Here is an 18,707-nt window from a genome sequence, read left to right on the forward strand (position 1 = left end):
CAGCGTGGTCTGGCAGCTGGTCCCACCGTGCAGTCGTTGACCTGACTGGCTGTGTTCCTGCTGCCAGCCTTCTCTTCGCCGCTGACCCCAGCCTATGGAGCCCCCTGCTCTATAGACTTCCCAGCCCCAGCCTGGCCCGTTCTCCTATTCTATACACTCCACAGCAGGTGCCAGGTGGTCATGTTCCCAGCAGAGCAACGCCTGGTTGTTAACTGAGTACGGAGTACGGAGTACGTACACTGGTACTATGGACATTTTGGCTTTTCCGTGACTGACCTGCCACCCCTGAACCGAGTCACTAGTGAGCGGTCATGGCGCAAGTGACACAGCCCATGTCAACCTCCTCAGCTCTGCGTGACGTGCAGGCTCTGCTCCTGACGGGTATTTGAACTCGTTTCCCACTCCTGGTTGTCATCGTTCTTTCTGTCATCCTCCAGATTGCAAAAAAGATTGCAAAAGTCATTCACTCCTGTCCTCTGCTGCCACAACAGAGTCCTTCGTTCCCAAAGTCTTTATAAAAGGTCCCTTGCTCAAGAAAGACCTTCCGTCCAAAGACCAACCGTCTTGACTACCTTTGTCTACACTAATCTCAAAACAAGCCATCCAACATGAAGTCGGCTATTATTCTGTCTCTTGCTACACTCGCTGTCGCAGCCCCGAATGGCCCATGGGGTGGATTTGGTGGCCATGGAGGTGCAAGTGGTGGAAGCTGGGGAGACTGGTCGGGTGGAAATGGTCAGTGGACGTCGTCCGAAGAGACAACAACAGAAACCCCTTCTCCCTCCCCTGTACCAGAGAGCACAACAACTCCTTCCCCTGCTCCCGCCCCAGAAACTACCCCCGTTTGGCAAGACTGGACTTCAACAACGACAACCATTCCGACCACCACTCCTACTCCCACTCCCAGCCCTATCCCCGCCACCACCACAACAGAATCCCAATGGGTCGACTGGACCACATCTTCTGAGATTGTTTCCCCCTCCCCGATCCCTACAACCACAGAATCCCACTCCCAGTGGGTCGATTGGACCACTTCATCATCTGAGATTGTTTCCCCTACCCCGATCCCAACAACAACCACCGAAGCAACAACATGGGCTGACTGGACTTCGTCTGCTACTCCAGCCCCAGTGGAAACCTCTTCCGCCGCATGGGGTGACTGGACTTCTTCGGCTTCTGTAGCCCCCGCCCCTGCCGAGACAACCACCTGGGCGGACTGGACTTCCTCTTCGGTCGCCCCAGAACCGGCTGAGACTTCCTCCACCGTCTGGGCTGACTGGACCAGCTCTTCGGTGGCCCCAGAGCCGGCTGAGACTTCGTCCACCGTCTGGGGCGACTGGACATCATCCACCTCTGTTGCTCCAGAGCCGGCCGAGACGTCGTCCACCGTCTGGGGCGACTGGACTAGCTCCGCCGCTGCAGTGACCACCACCCCGGTTGCACCCACCACCACTGCGGCTCCGATCACCTCAGTGGCCCCGACCCTGTCCACAACGGCTGTCCCGTCATCGACCACACCAGTTGCTCCGGTCAGTACCTTCACCGGTGCTGCCGCAACCATGTTGCCGGCTGGTGGCTTCCAGGTTGCTGCTGCCGCTGCTGCCGTCATGGTCGCCGCTATGCTGTAATCGACTCGGCCTGCTTCAGCTCGACAACCTCAATTATCTTCCATTCGACCCTTTTTCTATCTTCGGGCGAATGGAACATCGAATTTCCAACTATGCATACTGTACACCTTTTCGGACAGATCAATGCACATGCGGGATTCGGTCACCTTTGTTACAACCAACCATCTTCACTAATGACCGTGAAACGAAACTTCGACGAGACTCAAGATCTCTCCTTCAGCATGAGTCTCGACCAGCCCACCGCGTCCGACAGGGGCAATCGGGCATTATTCCAGGAGGTTGATGGAATATTGGGCATATTATTGGGTCAAGGGGGATCATCAAAAATTCTCGGGACAGGACCGGGGACAGGATTCGCATTTCGGGCATTGTGCATCTTTGAGTCTTGCATGTTTTGTACCGACACTGGAAGAAAGTCTCGGACAACAATTGCTGGAAATATCATAGAGAGTCTGGATATAGGAAGGATATCATGGGAAGGCCTAATGCGAGCGGACATCGATGAGATGGATTCGCCAAGGTAGCATAGCACAGCATACAACACATGCTGCATTTGAATACCAAAAAATTCGAAACAATCTGCAAATGCCGTTTCCATCGTTTTAAATCACTAGCTCTAAGGTAGTTATCCATTGCTCTGTTTACACCATGGTTTTGGACAGCACCCAAACAGCATGGCAAGTCTCATACGCAATCGGTACTGTTGAAGATTGAAAGCTATGTCGGCGTGCGGTAGCCGTTTCTCCTTGTCCGGATCTACTCGAGCTTGCCAGCAATGAGTTTCTTCAAGTCTTCCTCCGTCAACTCCTTGACACCGAGAAGGTCATTGTCCGTCTCATCAAAGGCGGCTCCATACGTGTCGCCGGCAAGAGCTGTGCCTTTCAGTATCTTCATAAAAACTGGCATGCTGAAGTCGCCAGCTCCGAGCTCATCCAGACCTTCTTTCAACACGGCACTTGTCTGGACCTCGCTAATTTCCCACTTGATATTCGGTCTCAGTCCCTCCGCAATGCGCAACAATTGATTCTGCGTCACGATGGCCTCTGAAATTCGCACAACCCTGTTTTTGGTGGCGTTGAAGTTTTTCAAAATCCCGACAATGGCCTTGCCGATAGTCGGCAGGGAGGTGACAGTCGTCCTGTTGTCACCTTTATCGAACAAAGTCGCCTTATGGTTTGCGAAATCCAGCAACATGGGACCACCAAGCACAAACTCCAAGAAGGCACCGCATGCAAGGACCGTCCAGGTCAGCTTTCCCGCAGTCGCCTGTTCTTCCAGATACTGCTTGATCTTGAACATCGAGGCGTAGAGCGGCAAGGCGGCGACTTTGGGGCTGGTCGTACAAGAGCCGTATTCGGAGGGAATGAACCGTTTCACTCCGGCGGCGACGGCGGCGTCGATGAGGACGGTCTGGCTCTCGATGGCGGCTCCAGCTACCGTGGACACCAGTGCGTCGATGCCTTTGAGCGCCGCAGCCAATGACTCGACAGATGTGAAGTCCACTGGCACAACTTTAACGCGGGAGTTGTATGTGCCTTTGCCTGTGCCTGTGCCTGACTTTGTGGATCGGGTGAGAACCGTGACTTGGAAGTCCGCATCGAGAAATGCTTTGACGACATGGGGCCCGAGGTTGCCAGAAGCCTGAGGTAGTGAAGATGTCAGTGATTGATCGCATCCCATGCGGGTCTGGGAAGTCCTAGATCTTACCCCAGCAATTGCGACTGATTTCACTTCAGACATACTCGGACGCAAGATTTTTTACCGCCAAACTTGAAGTGATGAGATGGGCAGATGGCGGTTGAGGGCTTAGATGCCATTCTCCCAGCAGGAAGAGGCCGCTCCTTTATATTGCTTTGAAGTCAAGTCGACTCAGCCTTCTACGCAATGGGTGAGACACAGTTAGAGCATATCCCGATCCCGATCCCGCATCTCCCGCACCATATCCCGCACCATACCCCCGCGTGCGGGATTCAGTCCGGGCTTACACAGCGCATTGCCGCCCCTTAGGCCTTTAAATTCCCGCCCATACCCGCACATTCCTTCCGCCCTCACCAAACATCCCTATCTCGAAGGCTGCAGTGCGTCGATGGCCAAAAAGGCTTGCATACGATGCAGTACCCAGAAAAGGCGATGCGACAAGGTACTACCAGTCTGTGGACTCTGCACAAGGTATGTGGCTGAGCGAACGTACTCCATATGTACTACCTACCTTAGTCTAGTAGCCTGCTAACTCGGACGGTGGTAGACTTTGTCAACCATGCGAGTACGATGTCCCTCGGGCGTTATCCTCAAGTTCAACGGCCTCACCATCTCCAAGGCCTGAGAACCTTCTACGCTCGGGTGCGTTTACGACCAGCAGTCTCAGGGACGCCATCGTCCAGGGATATGGGCTCCTCACCCTGAAAGATTCCCTTTCCGCCTACTGCCGAGAAATCGAGCCATGGTTCCACGTTATTTCCATTCCCAGGTTGCAGAGCCAACTCCCACAAACATGGGAGGAAGTTTCGGTAGATGTCGTATTACTCTGCCTTTCGATCGCCCTTCTCACAACACCTCCGCCTTCGCCTTCATCTCCAGTGGCAGAAAATGGCGATGGCAACGGCAATGGTCCCTGGGGATTCCAGACCCTCTACTGCCAGGTGAAAAACTGGATATCGTCGACCGAAGCGCTGGGGCTCAATTCTTGTCAGCTGGTCCAAGCAAGGATTTTGGTGACTCTCTATGAAGTGGCACATGGGCTCTACCCAGCAGCTTATATCTCAATTGGAGCTACTGTCAACGCAGCAGATGCGCTTACAGTCCACCCAGGAGCAGGAGCAGCGGCTCAATATCCTCACGCTCCGGGTACAGATGATGAGACCAAGCGAGAAGATGGTGTGTTGATCTGGGGTGGAATCCTGATCTTGGATAGGTAGGTGCGCTCTTTTTCCCTTTGCCACAGCCGCCTCCCACAATTTGACCACTCAGCCAGCCACGGTCGCCTGCTGATTCCATTCTAGATACATAGCCGTAGATTCAGGCCCTCATCCCTCGCTCACCCGTTCCCGATCACAGGCCATCCACGACCTTCTCAAGCCAACTTTGTGCCCGACGCACTGGCACGGCCAGGATCCAACAGATCCCATTTGCCGCCTCGCTCGTCTCGTCGAAGCCTCCTTCCTCCTTGACAAGACCCATTCCATCCTGAACAGCCCCACCGCAGAGCACACCATCAACATAGAAGAGTTGATTTTGACCGTGCAGACAATCATCAATCTCCAAACGATTCTGGGCGAGGAGGTCAAGGACGGAGTCCACCTCTATGCCGGGGGGCTAAGTCTTTGCAATGCGTGAGCCACCCGCCCGAGCCTCTACAGATGTTGGGGTCATGTTGTGAATAAGTACTACTGGGGATGTATACGTCGATGCTGACTTGACATGGGCACAGTGCCCTTCTCCTGGCCTTCGAAAACGGCACCAGGGTCCCTCCTATCGCCGGTTCAACTGAGAATTGCAATTCCATGGCCACAGAATCTCTAGCCTCGGTCCTCTCCACCATCACCAGTACAGTTGAACTGTTCACGCTGGGGACGCAATCCGTTGAATTCAACGTGCTCCGAGTCCCACCGTTCGTCACGTTTCTGGTCTATAAAGCAGCAGCGATAGTAACGAAGAGACTATTGGTGGATACCAGCAGTAGTGGTTCGGACGAGGAACTGGGAAAGCTGAGGCTCCTGAGAAATTTCCTGAAGATCATGGGAGCGCGGTGGTTGGGCTGTGGTAAGTAACAAGTGAGCAAGACATTCACATTCGGGAAGTTGAGCTGGGTTGAGCTGGGTTGAGCTAACTAAACACTTGTGTGTTTCCTTAGAGCGTTACCTGAAACTTCTCGATGAAGATACAACGCCACGGATCCTAAAGGCTATAGGGCAAGGATAGTCACTCCCAACCTCGAGTCTGAAACCGGCCAGACGCAGAACGTTCCAAAGGTGGAGAGGAGTTGTGAATGTTTGCCGGCAAACTGCTACGTCGAAAGAGAGCAACAAATACCATGTATTCTACTATTAAGGCTGGAGGTCTTCTTAGCGGCAATACCATGTATTCTACTATTGAGGCTGGAGGTCTTCTTGGAGACAAAGCCATAGATCCACGGGAGTCCATCTATAGAATACTTGGAGAGATCAACAATTGCCACATGAGCCTCTGCTAGTCGCTATCGCTATCTATGGGAATGTAGGTGTCATCGAGTTCCTCTAGTGGACTGCTGGGGTCGTCGATTTCCTCTGGTGGACTGCTCGATTGATCCCTCTCCAAATCATATGTGTCATCATTTACCACGCCGCCGTTATTCTCCCTCATCCAAACCTCTTCGTCAGCTTCGTCGAGGTATTGACACAGAATCTGGGAGGGTATGAAAAGAAGTTCGTTCTCTTCAAACTGTTTCGTCAATGGTTCAGGCGCGAAATCCTTGAGGGCCAGATGAAGACCTGCTAGTCTCTCGTTGTTTGGTGTTCCGTCCTCATTCCGAAAGATCTGGTAGAAGGTTAGAAACTTTGCTTGACGTGATGGAATGCAATTGGTAAGACTCGCCCGTTCTACAATTGTCTGTTGTGCAGACAATTTGATCTTTCCGTTCTCTTGTCTCACTAGATCTGGTCTCCAAACAGAAATGGTTGCTTTTTTTGTGTATGCATAGTCCAGTTTGAGACCAATCACTACTTTGATGTTGCCCATTGACTCCTAGTTATACTCACGGGCAAGGCGTGCTAGGTTTTTTGTTGTCTGAGAATTGGCAACCTCCACAATCACTCCCGGATATTTTGCCTTTCGATGCTTGAACGACATATGTCGTCTGGGTCGTGTTTGGAGGTGGTCGATGGATTGAATCTGATCGTTGTATGCATCTTATCTCTTATCTCTCGTGCAAGTTGAGCGGATGTGGAGGTGCTCTCAGCGACACGTCGAAGAAACTGGAGTATGCTCTCATGGACTCCGGCGATGAGTCCTTCATGTTGATCTAAGGGCATCCTGATCACAAACTCTTTGAATGATGCAAAGTAATCGTATCTATGTCCCATGTCAGCTGCTGAACTCTGATTGACTTGCAGACTGGCTGCTATACCGGAGTTTGTCCTGGACCCATCCGTCCTGAGAGAGCTTCAACTCCAATGACTTGTACTCATCCAGGTTCAGATGATATACTAGCCAAGGATCGACGTGACTGGGGCGCCCATTCTTGCGACTCTCGATCTCTCTAAGAATGAGGGATATTGGATTTGGCTGTCTTTCGTCCGACGGTGGCGGGGTGGGAGGAGTGTCTGTGAATCTGCTATTGGGGGGAGAGCCTGAAATATCCATCGCGACATCGTCAGCAATCGCAACAGTTTGTGTGATGCAATCCATAGTGAGTATGAACAAAGAAAGAGTTGTCGGTGCTGGTGTGAGATAGAAACATTGCGTGGGTTGCAACTGGCCACTCATTTATATGCACTTGTGCAGTCAACCGTGATCTGGATGTGAAGAAACGATATCGATGTCAACAAAAATGACGTCAGACAGGATATAAAGTGAAGTACCATAACCCTAACCCTAACCCTAACCCTAAAAGTGCCTAACCAGTCGGCAAGTACCTTAACCCTAACCCTAACCCCTGACCCTAGGTTACCTTAGCAGGAGTACGTACGGAGTACCTATCCGTACTCCTCCGTACAACATGCCCCCTTCCAGGCAACTGCCCAAGAAGGCTGTACAGAGTCCAGAGTTCTTTGTTCTTCTTCTGAGTCGTGCAGAGAATACGACACTGTGTTAACACGCCTCACTTGACATGGGTTGCCCATGACGACATTTTCGACATGTGCGTTTCCGACTGTGAATACGGAATACGGAGTACCTACCTTAGCTAGGTATGTATCGGAGGCCGATATCCGCCTCCACAAACAACCGTTACTGACACCGCGTGAATGAGACGCAGTCGACAGTGAATAGTACCACAGACTATTCACTCACCCTTCTACTTATCTCTGCTGTCACCTTCTGTCACCTCTGTCAACTGTCGTCCGCCCTGTTCGACTCTCCTTACAACTTCATACCATAGCAGACGCACCGTTTGTATACCGGACCGAGAAGATTAGGTCCAGGAAAGGATTCTTTCGCAGAGTTTCTTGCTTGGCGAATGGAATCACCGTTGCAACTGTCATTTATTTGCTCCCTTGGTGGGTCGGTCGGCAGGTCGAAGGTGTGAATGTTGGCACCCATCACCAAAACGGCCAACCAGACACATCAGCACTCAAAACAGCCTGATTTCTTTCTGGCCCTGTCATGTCCTGACAGAGCCATGCTTTGGGCCATTTGGCCCTAATTTTATTCGATCCCGGTCCAGGCAGTCCAGTCTGAATGGTATGCCGCGCGGTGTCCTCAGCCGTCAGCCTCCGCCTCTGCCTCTGCCTCTGCTGCGCGAAACAAACCGCAATCGCCGGTATCTATGTGTACTGGCTCGGCTGGCATGGGAAATAGTGTTCTGGGCTGAGATGGAGACGCCGCCTGGTAGAGTGGTACAGTGCGCTTGGTAGCTGACATGGTTTCATCACGACTAGCTACCTATCCACCTTCAGGACAGTACTACCCATTTAGAAAGTCAAGGGAACCTGTGTGAGGAGGTACTGCGGTCTGCCTTGTACTACTTTCCTAGTACGAGTACGTGCATAGGCTGTCAGGCACAACCCGGTCGGAACCCAGGGAAGATGAGTGGATTGTTACCGTCTCGTTCTACGTATTAGCAAGGTCTTGTGGGTTTGTATGGGTCCTGGAGTGATATGCTGGAGGTACCATCATGGCCACCACTGAGTATACGCACAGAGTAACCTGGCTTGTCCAGAAGAGATGAGATGCAGACGATTCGGCACACCTGCCTCGCTCTGGTCAGCCCCAGGCTAGGTGACAGGTTTCCAATGCGAGCCTAACTACGGAGTACGTGTGCCGAGTACAGAATCTGTGAGACTACGCGTATCTTGAGCGGATGTTGTGCTCACCACATCTTCGACGGGGCATCCGTAGAGGACGACTCGCATAACCATAAGAATGTGGTTATAGCGACGAGCACGACTATCCTGACCAGTCCTCCCACTGCACTTCCCGGCCGGAGCTCCGAGTCCGCCCAGCCATGCCTCCAACTTCCAGAGGCCTGTTGTTCTCGCCCTTCGTTCGTCATGCCTTACGATTGCCAGTGACGCCAGTCCGTGGTGCTGCCACAGGGAATAAGCCCAGATACACCCTTCCGGACAGGAAGCAGCTCCAGGCTCGGAAGGAACAGCACGAGAAAAATAGGTTGGATGTAATGAGAGAACCACAAGAGCCGGAGCCAAAGCAGGAACAAAACAGTGACCACAGTCAAGAGGGACAGCGTTCAGATGGCCACCGAAAGCCCTTTTTCAATTTCATGTCTCCCTCAGCGCGACGTTGGGTATGGCGTCTCTTCTACATAGCCCCACCGGTTGCCTTTGTCATCTTGGAGTTCCCTCTCGAGATTATGTGGGTTACTGGCCCGTCCATGTCACCGCTCCTCAACGTGAACTCATCTCCTGAGCTTCCACAGACCTCAGATGCCATCTTGGTGCAAAAGGTCATGTTCGAAAACCGCCCTATGTTTGGCCTTCGGCTTCCCAAGTTCGAACTGCAAAGAGGTCAGATCATCGTGTTTTATGCACCTCACAATCCCGAGAAGCTGGCGGTCAAGCGGGTAGTCGGCGTCCCAGGTGACAGAGTCAAGCCTCTTCCAGGATATCCGGGAGGCGACGAACCCGTGGTGGTCCCTTATAACCACATCTGGGTCGAAGGTGACGCCAACAGCCGGGACAAGAGTGTGGATTCCAACTGGTACGGGCCCATCAGTCAGAATTTGGTGATAGGGTTCGTTACAATGGTCCTAAGTCCGTGGTATTCGCCCACCGTCGTCAATTGGAGAGAACACGACTACCCGGCCAAGAAGAGCGGGCGGGTGGAAAACGACGTGGTTCACGCCGCGAAGCTGGATCCGGACAAGATTAGCATGATCGAGGCATTCAGCAACGGGGTTGCAGCCAGAGAACTAGCCGCGATTCGGAAGAATAGAAACGAGTTGCCCACTCTGATGCGAGACTCACAGAAGTTTTTCAAGCTGCGCACAATATACGCTCATGCAAAGTTCGAGCTGGAGCAAGATAATCCCGACTCTAAGGAGGTGGCGCAAGGGTTGGTCAGTGAGCTAGAGACTGCCTTTGAAGCTGTCGGGCTGTCCAAGGAGGGGAAGCCGCTTCCCCCAGCGTTGAGGGGAGGAAGCGACGCTTTCGCCGGCGGAGATGATGGGTCACAGACTGAGCAATCCTCGAAGCAGAGGAAACTCCAAGATTATCTGGAGAGACGGAAGAAAGAGCCGGCCGACGTTCGGAACGACAGTCTAGAACTGCAGGATTCGAGCCTGGCTTGAACACAACCTTCATACAGGGACAGCATGTGGCTGGACTTGTAATCTTTGATGATGCATAGCGATTGGCGTTCGGGGGCTTCGATGGGCAGGATGATCCGTATACATCTCAGAGTCCAAGCCTACCAGCCTGTTTGCACACGGTGTACGGAGTACCTACCGTATAAGGACACAATCCAGGACTGTTCTCGTGAGGTAGAAGCCAACAAAGACCACTCCTCCCCTACAAACGCTCGAATGTCGAAGTGTCATTTCATAGGGTTTTTTGCTGACTACCTAGTACCACGAGGGGCTTGAGCTGCATCTCTGAAAGTCCGCTCAATCTGAAGCATCACGCAGCCTCCCATTGTCATACAGCAGAAGCCCTGAACCCTCCAGTCGTCGTACATGAATCCCAAGCAGCGCAGTATGACCGACTGCCTACCATTTGGCCTCCTTGCTTGCCAAAAAGGCCTTTATGATAGCCACTCGTTGCTCCAGAGCAGAAACCCACAGTTCCAGTGCCTGTCTAGTGGTCTCGGGATCTGTGCCCTCCCCACTCAAGCGAAGATAAAAGTCCTTTCTGTACGGCGTGGCGCTCATGGCAGCGCTGAAGATCGGCTTGACCAAGAAACCATGATACGGAGCCAACGTGCTCTTGTAGCTTGCTCGGAATCCATCAGCCAACTCTTTGGTAGGCTTGTCCGCCGTAGCCGATACAGATGCATTGTTCGCGAGATCCGCCCTCAATGCCTGCGCCGTGAAGTCCAACCCGCGCACCAACCACAGTAGCCCTTCGGTAGCTTTGTGGGACTTCGAGGCCAGCTCGGTCTTGGATAGGGATTGAAGTGTATGCGAGCCCTCAGGGACGGCTTGGTGTCTCTCTCGGACTTTGGTGATGTTTCCCACCATGTCGTTCTTGACGGGGGTAAAGGCCATGGAGCCCAAGAGATCGAAGAGGGTGGTCGTTGCCTCGGAGGCGTCGAGGAATGCCGCGGTCACGATGCCGTCGTCCGGACCAATAGGCACATCTTTGAAGTGCACTTTGTGAGTGTCGAACCAGGTCTGGCCGGGAGGGATGTGGGAACTTGACATGCTGGCGACTAAATGACGGGGTACAGGTGGGCTTGCTTGAGACTGTCGCAGGTGAAGCAGAACGAGTGAGGTACGGACACGGTGGCTGAGGAGGGAATTGCAAGAAGAAGCATAGGTACCATGCGGTGATGGGTGTTGGTGTCGGCGTCAAAGGGGCTCGTTGACAGCTGTGCAAACAGTGCAAACAGTCTAAACGCCGCAAACAAGGAAAGCAGCACACTGGCAGCTTGCTTGGCCCGAGTCCTTTGACGTCATTCATCATCGAGAGTCTCCAGCAAGCGGCACCGGCACCAGCCAACGCGTTGCAGGCTGCAGCTGGCTTGCTTGCAGGCCTCTCCGAGCCAGCTCTTCGAGATGTCTGTCAAGGTGTCTTTGGTCGTGGTGATGTTATGAAATAAATGTCCACCTCAGAGGTAATGCCCGTGGAGGGCTTGGCCGACACCCACGACTTCAATGCTCTGGACCCGGAATCGTACACTGCTCACCGACTGAAGCACGCCTTTCCCGACCACCTAGATCTCACTTCCCGCCGGTTCTTCATCGGACCGATACCAGAAGGATGGCTCAATAGCAACAGGAAGTCTTGGTATAAGAGGAGGTTGGAGTGGAGCACATACTCATCCAGAAAACAAAGCTTCAGAGCAGCTGCAGATGCTGGGCCCCATCACCGAACCCTGACGGGTCTGGAGGGCCCCTCGATCGCGGCCAGGATGGGGTTCAATTTCCCACAGCCAGAAGATGCCTTTGATGCGGCTTCGGATGAAGGCGAGTCACTAAATGCGGAGGATGAAGATGGAGCCCCCGAGACCGAGACGCGGAATGTCGAGCCGGTTTCGACCAATGAATTGCCCCGGGTTCTGGGAATTGAAGACGAGGATGAGGAAGGCAATAGGGTTCCCAAAACCTTGCCAGTCCCAGCAGACACAGGATTGGACGGAACAAAGGACAGGAGAGGCGCTCGTGGGAAAAAGACTGCAAGATCATCTCGCCCTGTTGTTTCCTTCAGCACGGCCCAAGAACAACTACCGGCAGAGTCGCCCAAGTCAGCGACTCCCTTACAGAAAGGCCAGCTACTGGAACAGCTCACCGATCAAGACAGTGATGGCCAAGGCCCACCCTCGAACGGGGACTCTTTCGGGACTGTCGGATTAACGCAAGATGACGTGGAGACAAGCTCAAGAACAGGTTTACTCGCTGCGGAGGGCGAATCTTCAGGTGGGAGGAGTCTTCGACGCCACGAACCAGCTCCGCTGCAGGATGGGAGTTCATACCAACTGGAAAGGAGGTCTGACACGGGCGTGAGATTCAAGCTTGCGGAAGGTGTCCAGCACGGGCGAAATCGCATTGAGAACAAAGCCGTGCAAGCGCGAAACCGTGTCAAGAGACTACGACGAGACCTTTTGCGTGAAGGAACAATTGTCAAGATGGAGCGGATGTTGGTCAGGTGCGAAATCACCATGAACCAAGTGCCGGAAGACTTCGATGAAAATGGCAGCATGAAAATCGAAACTAGAGTGCTGGAGAAGTGGCGTGAATTTATGATCGTCGCCAGAAAGAGCAAGAAACAGGATGATGAAGACTTTAGGCTCCAGATTTACAAAACAAGGGTCATCCCTGAGATCGATGATGGCTCGACCAAGAGGAAACCACAGCACGAGATAAAGCTCGATCCGAAATCCACCAGGGTCAACTTGTACTCGTCGTTGGACAAAACAGTGGTCATCTGGCACCCGTACAAGGCAGGAACTAGAATTTTTGTTATGAGGCCAATTTCGACCGCTCATTCTGTCGAATGGTACACCTTCCTCCGAGATGCCCTAGGATGGCAACGGCCAGACACTTTGCATGTCAATGTACCAGACCTAGACGTGGTACTGAAGCTGGAAAGGCCGTTTGAAGGACTGGAGACCGCCCGACTCAACGCCCAAGACGAAGAGACAGCAATTGCTCAGACCTTCGCTGCCGAGAAGGCTGTTGCCGGCAAGATCATATCTCAGTGTATGGATATGCTACAACATGACCGTGAATGGTCCAGCGTCATGAAGCTATGGGCCGAGACCGCAAAGATGGGTCTCGCCTGGAAGAGATATGACAGGCTCGAATGGGTGTACGGTATCCATGAACAGAAGATGTACGGTTCGATGGCTATGGAACACTCGCATGAGCTCGAACTCCGACCGAAGAAACATTTTCCAACCACGACTCGTGGTAGGAAGGGAAAGCTTCGCGAGGAACCGCCTCCTATTGAGGGCTTCTTGATCCGGTTGACTTCACAGAAAGGTACCCAACAGAGGCTCGGAAAGGCCTTCTTCAAGCGGTTATACTTCTCTACTCACGACCAATACTTGATGTTCAGCCGACCGGCTAAAGCAACTCCGCCCATGCCGCCGCGCCTGGCCACAATTGGTGGACACAGAGTTCCTTCGGCGCACGAGATTAGTAAGAAGACACCATTGATGTTTGATATCGAACCGTACAAGACGCGGGACGGTGAAATCACATGGCTGTCTTCTGGAAATCAATTGTCCGTCCAGAGCCACGATCGCGATGCTGTTGAAGAAGCTCGACGGAACGTGGCCAACATCCTCGATTCAGACGGTCTTATCAACCTGTGCTATATCCGCCAGGTCCGCGTTATTCAATGGGGAGCTTCTCCGGCGGACGACACCCTTGAAGCCGGTTCCAGCTCGGATGTTGATTTCCACCAAGAAGTGTCAGACACCCGCGGAGAAGATGGCACAACCAACCAGATTGATGACGACCGAATCTTCGAGCTGCTTTTGGACAATGGATTGGTGATCCGCTTACAGGCATATTCCAAAGAAACGCGTGATGTATGGATTCGTCGTTTGAGGAGACTGATCAAGTACTGGAAGCTTCGCATGGCTGCGGAGATGGATACGTACAAGGCAGTCCGACGGACCAACCTGGCGGAACTCAATGTGGACGAAGAGCTGGAAGCTGTCATCGGCCAATTCGCAAAGAAATGGGAGGTTAGCCGGAGCGAGGCAAGCCCGGAGCTCTACAATCTGTGCGGGATTAACAGCTGTCGAAGCATCACCTTGTCTGGCTCCCTCTATCTGAAGACGCGGCGGCGGGCGGCTTTCCACCGCAGCCAGGTGATTCTGTGCGGCGGGAGGTTGCTGATATATCAAGCGACACTGCGCAAGTCCACGGGGGAGCAGGTGCGTCATAGCCACCAGGAGAAGCAACAAGTGATCGATCTCAAAGACTGCTACGTCTATAGCGGCTTGATTGTCGAGGACGACCTGCTGTATCACAACACTACCTTCGACGCGAACCATCCTGGCATGGCTAGTTTGCCACGCGTCTATCTCGACGACGGTTGGACCAGCGCCGATATCGACGTCATGACTTGTTTTGTGATCTGGATGAACCGGAAAAAGGGTTGGTTCCGGACGGCAGCCGCGGCTGAAGAACAACAAGCACAACCAAGCGATGCTGTCGATGCCGGTGAAGGGGGGAAGACGGGAGGCGGCAGCAAGAGAGCCAAATTGCGGCGCGTCGGGCAGCTGGGCGTCCCCGGGCGTGGAATGGTATTCAAGTGTCGAAGTCGGGCCGAGAGGGACCATTGGGTTCTCAGTGTTGCGAGTGAGATTGAGCGCGTGGTGGAGCACGAGGCCGACATGATGGGTGATGAGGGGGAGTTCAGATTCGACAAATGATGATTCGCCGTCTCTATGCTATCTCTCGCAGCGGGAAACGATAGAAGGACGGCGGTGCAGTGGCTTGCGTGGTGTTCCCTGAAAGTGTTCATTGGTGTCTAAAGCTCTCCATTCAGCTAGGGAGGGTGCTGGTGTATTCAGCAATTCCAAGCTTTGTCCTGCTCTGTAGCGCCGTGTGCCATTTGGAGCAATGCTTGATGTTTCGCCTCACGTGCAATCTCATAAAGGTGGCGAACCCAAACACATCTTCCCTAGTTGATGGGAAAGGACCGCGTTGAAAATCCCCATTATAATCGTGACACAGATAACCCCTTACTGTAGGATGCATGGAACAAGGGAACTTGTCAGCTCCTGACAGGACCTGAATTGGGATCAGGGTCGAGATGGGGGATTGGGGTTGGCAGGTAACAGTCTATCCAGGCAGACATTGACGGCAATCGTCGACCATCTTGTCAACACGTGCATCAGCATTATCACCTTGTGCTCTCAGCCAGCCGAGGGCCTTTTCCACCACCAGCTCCCACACATCTTCTTCGTTGGCGGCCTTGGCTCTGAACCATGCGACTGCGAGGGCCGTGGCTTTGAGCGGAAGTTCGAGCCGTGCATCCTCGTCTCCGGCTGGGCGTTCCGGTACATTTGCATTGCCTGTCGTCCCGTTCCAGTCCAAATTCAAGCTGGTGACCTGCTCATCGGTGACGCCGAGGAGCCGAAGAAGGGTGCCCGAGATGTGCCACGAGCCGTCGAATTCCTGGAGGTCGATTATTTTGCGCATCTTGACTGTGTCGGGTAGGGAAGACAGGTCAAGATCCGGCTTCGGCTGAGAGTTGCCGGAATTGGTGGCCGCGAAAGGAGGTGGGGGCGGTGGTTTGGCTGCCATCGCAAGAGGTGCCTGTCGCACTAGACCTAGACGTGCCCGTGGCAACGGAGCTGGGTGGGAAACAAATGGCGTCGGCGCTGGCGGGCCGCCGTGAGCTATGCTCCCACCCAGGTGGCCACCGGGACCGCGCCCTGGAAGACGATTGTCAGCATCATTCGCCGAAAAAGACGATATGGATTGGGAAACATATGAAGGTCTGAATAAATTGCCGGTCTTGCCACGGCTCGAAGGGGCAGTAATAGTGTGCAAAGGGTTCTCGAAGACGCTGGAGCAGCTTGCCTCGCCCCGGGAATGAGGTGGCACATGACGATGACGGTGAGCAACTCGCACACTACCACCAGCAGCCGAGGGTGATCTCTGCAGTGATTTACGGTATTTTGCAACCGGGAAAGATGAAGATGGTGTGGGCAGAGCAAAAGAAGCCAGATCTGAATCAGTGGTGGACTTACTCGGTCTCACAGGGAGCACAAAGTCCAAGTCACGCTCCGAGCCATCCTTGTCCACGTCGATAGCAACGAAGGAACACCATTTCCCACCAACTTGGAACAGAGTGCCGAGTCGGACGGCTTCGCGTTCGACAAGGAGGTCCCATCTTCCTTCGTGGATGGATTTCAACAGTTGTCCTTCGCTGTTGCGGGCCTCGGTGAGCCAGCCTCGGCCTTCCTCGAGCTCCTGCATTGCTTTCTTCGCAGCGAGTTGGTGGATAGTCTCACCGGCACCGATATCCTGGACCGGGATCTCAAGTTCCAGGAGACCGTGGTCGCTAGTTCCACGAAGGAGGACGGATTTGGGAGTCTTCCGGGGTGCTTCGGAGTCCAGAAGCAGGTAGACTGTGGTGCGATTGAAGGGGAATAGGACTGGAATTCGGTATGGCGTTTGGAGGATTTGGGGCGCTGATATGGCAGGCAGACTGTCGTAGCGCCCCGCCGGTGGATTGGGCGGTTCTTCCACGGCGGTCGGATCAAAGAGCGAGATGGTCTTCTGTTTGGTGGGCGTGTGGACCGGCACACTCCCCACCACTTGTGCTGTGTCTTTGACGGCATCTACCATTTCAAAGTCGTCCTCTGCAACGGTTGGTTCCTCGGGTTCGTATGTGACGTGTAAAGTGTAGTCCGAAACGTGGGGAGTCAATGCTCCTTTCAACATGCGCACTACTCGCTTGTCCATCCGTTCACCGTCGCTCACAAACTGAGCAAAGCCGTTGCCTGCACGCGCGATGCCCTCGACCAACGCAGAGGAAGCTCCGCTACCAATACCGAGGGTGAAAAAGCGCGCATTCTCGGTTCCGTTGACATAGGTGAACACATCGTCTTGATTCCAGATTTCACCGTCGGTAAGAACCATGACCTCCAAAGGGAGATCCTTGAAACGGCGCTGTATGGTCTCTTGAATGGGGTCTAGGAGGCAGGTGCCTCCGTAGTCTGCTTCAAAGGTTTCAATATGGTCCAATGCCTCCACCAGACTCGACTGGTCGTAAGTCCTGCTTTTCTTGAACATGAAGGAGTAGCGGTCGCCAAAGGAGCAGACGTTGAACTTCACCCCGAGTGGCAGAGACTTCAGAAAGACCTTCATCGCGGCCACGACCAGTGCAATGTTACCATACATGCTCCCACTTCGGTCAACAACAAACACGATTTCGGGGTAGATGTTGGGAATGCTAAACCTGGGCACTAGTGTGGTCATGAGAGCGCGCTGATTCGGGATGGAAGGGTGACTTTCCAGAAGTGCACGGGGGATCTCACTCTCTGTGCGAAGGATGACAAGGACGAAATCAGTGTCAAACCCAGCGGTACCGAGGGTCAGTGTCGCAGAGGCTTGATTGGGTCTGACTGTATGATTGTCCATCCTCGAGGTTCGCCCGATCGTCACTGCGATTGGATGACTGGGAGACTGCAGACCACGGATGACTGAGCCCTCCTCGAGTATGACGTCTACTGAGATGGAGATGCCGCCCTTATCAACTGTATTGAGACTCGGAATGACGCCCGCTCCATCCACAGAGAAATCGCCGTAGCGAGGGGCAATTGCGGTGGGGATGGTGAAGCGCGTGCCATCGGTTTCTGCATCATGTTTCAGTTCACCGAGATAGTCGACCTCGATATGAATCGTCTCGTTAGTAGGGATATTCCCGATCGATGTAGTGAAAACATCTGAAGCCAACGGCAGCTGTTCGAGTAAGGCACCTGTTTCTCCACGGTCAACAGCTTCTTGATACTCAAGTCTTGCTTGTTGCTTCTCTTTGACGATGCCGACAACCTTCTTGGGCCCGACAGTGTAGCTGAAGCCAACGATGCTGACACCATCGTACAGAGGGAAGGAGTAGTGGACTTCTTCGAGGGCCTGGGCTTGGGGGTTTACAAATGTCTGCCTCAGAATCGTACGGGATGCGGTTTCGAGGATCTTTGTAGAAGCCGACAATTCGACTTGAGGAAGATATCTCTGTTCAGCGGAATACTCTGTGCTTGTGGGCTTGACCGGAATCCAGCATCCGCAGAGGCGGCCGTTGTAGAAGTTTGCCGTGGAAGCGGACATCTTGTTGCGTCTCTACGGAGTAGTGGGATGGAATTGTTGGTCGAACAGACAAGTAGGATTGACGGCCGAGGGGAGAGACGATTGGAACCAGGGAGTTGACGCGAGGATGAGACCGTATTTATACCATGGGCAGCCTCAAGGCAGCAGCAAGTAACTAGGCTGTCAGGCCGAAATTATACACCAGCACCTGCCAATGGGTGATTGTCTGCATACTAGGTGGGTGGCCGGCGTCCGCGTGGTGTTGACCGGAAGTCTTGGTGTACGTACTCCATACTTCGTACCGCGAAGGAGTGGAGCAGGAGTGAAGGCATCGAGGAGGCGAGGCGGCGAGGAGGCGCGGAGGCGAGGAGTCAAGCTCAACACACCAAGCGGGATGGATCATGAATGGCGGCTGCCTGCAGTGGAGAGAAGACAGAAGGCGTCGAGATAGGGACCTAATAGGTACTTTAGTGTTCAATGTTGGCTTCGGAGGC

General features: G+C 53.5%; 8 protein-coding genes across 8 annotated transcripts; 3 read left to right on the forward strand and 5 right to left on the reverse strand.

Moving 5' to 3' along the window:
- Positions 1-736: 736 nt before the first annotated feature.
- Positions 737-1,609, reverse strand: A1O3_06391 (uncharacterized protein; the record flags this gene model as incomplete). Its single annotated transcript, XM_007736511.1, has 1 exon — positions 737-1,609. The coding sequence occupies one exon, from the start codon at positions 1,607-1,609 to the stop codon at positions 737-739; it is 873 nt and encodes a 290-aa protein (XP_007734701.1).
- Positions 1,610-2,384: 775 nt separating this feature from the next.
- On the reverse strand, positions 2,385-3,368 carry A1O3_06392 (uncharacterized protein; the record flags this gene model as incomplete). Its single annotated transcript, XM_007736512.1, has 2 exons — positions 2,385-3,269; positions 3,336-3,368. The coding sequence occupies 2 exons, from the start codon at positions 3,366-3,368 to the stop codon at positions 2,385-2,387; spliced, it is 918 nt and encodes a 305-aa protein (XP_007734702.1).
- Positions 3,369-3,896: 528 nt separating this feature from the next.
- On the forward strand, positions 3,897-5,395 carry A1O3_06393 (uncharacterized protein; the record flags this gene model as incomplete). The annotated part of the gene is made up of 4 exons (XM_007736513.1): positions 3,897-3,968; positions 4,010-4,539; positions 4,628-4,957; positions 5,056-5,395. The coding sequence occupies 4 exons, from the start codon at positions 3,897-3,899 to the stop codon at positions 5,393-5,395; spliced, it is 1,272 nt and encodes a 423-aa protein (XP_007734703.1).
- Positions 5,396-5,813: 418 nt separating this feature from the next.
- On the reverse strand, positions 5,814-6,341 carry A1O3_06394 (uncharacterized protein; the record flags this gene model as incomplete). Its single annotated transcript, XM_007736514.1, has 1 exon — positions 5,814-6,341. One exon carries the CDS (start codon positions 6,339-6,341, stop codon positions 5,814-5,816), a length of 528 nt encoding a protein of 175 aa, XP_007734704.1.
- Positions 6,342-8,766: 2,425 nt separating this feature from the next.
- Positions 8,767-10,068, forward strand: A1O3_06395 (uncharacterized protein; the record flags this gene model as incomplete). The annotated part of the gene is made up of 1 exon (XM_007736515.1): positions 8,767-10,068. One exon carries the CDS (start codon positions 8,767-8,769, stop codon positions 10,066-10,068), a length of 1,302 nt encoding a protein of 433 aa, XP_007734705.1.
- A 417-nt stretch (positions 10,069-10,485) lies between these two features.
- On the reverse strand, positions 10,486-11,139 carry A1O3_06396 (uncharacterized protein; the record flags this gene model as incomplete). The annotated part of the gene is made up of 1 exon (XM_007736516.1): positions 10,486-11,139. One exon carries the CDS (start codon positions 11,137-11,139, stop codon positions 10,486-10,488), a length of 654 nt encoding a protein of 217 aa, XP_007734706.1.
- A 416-nt stretch (positions 11,140-11,555) lies between these two features.
- A1O3_06397 (uncharacterized protein) lies at positions 11,556-14,825 on the forward strand (the record flags this gene model as incomplete). Its single annotated transcript, XM_007736517.1, has 1 exon — positions 11,556-14,825. The coding sequence occupies one exon, from the start codon at positions 11,556-11,558 to the stop codon at positions 14,823-14,825; it is 3,270 nt and encodes a 1,089-aa protein (XP_007734707.1).
- A 412-nt stretch (positions 14,826-15,237) lies between these two features.
- On the reverse strand, positions 15,238-18,234 carry A1O3_06398 (uncharacterized protein; the record flags this gene model as incomplete). The annotated part of the gene is made up of 1 exon (XM_007736518.1): positions 15,238-18,234. The coding sequence occupies one exon, from the start codon at positions 18,232-18,234 to the stop codon at positions 15,238-15,240; it is 2,997 nt and encodes a 998-aa protein (XP_007734708.1).
- Positions 18,235-18,707: the final 473 nt, after the last annotated feature.

This window comes from Capronia epimyces (genome assembly GCF_000585565.1).
Source record: "Capronia epimyces CBS 606.96 chromosome Unknown aczIQ-supercont1.5, whole genome shotgun sequence".
Taxonomy (NCBI): domain Eukaryota; kingdom Fungi; phylum Ascomycota; class Eurotiomycetes; order Chaetothyriales; family Herpotrichiellaceae; genus Capronia; species Capronia epimyces.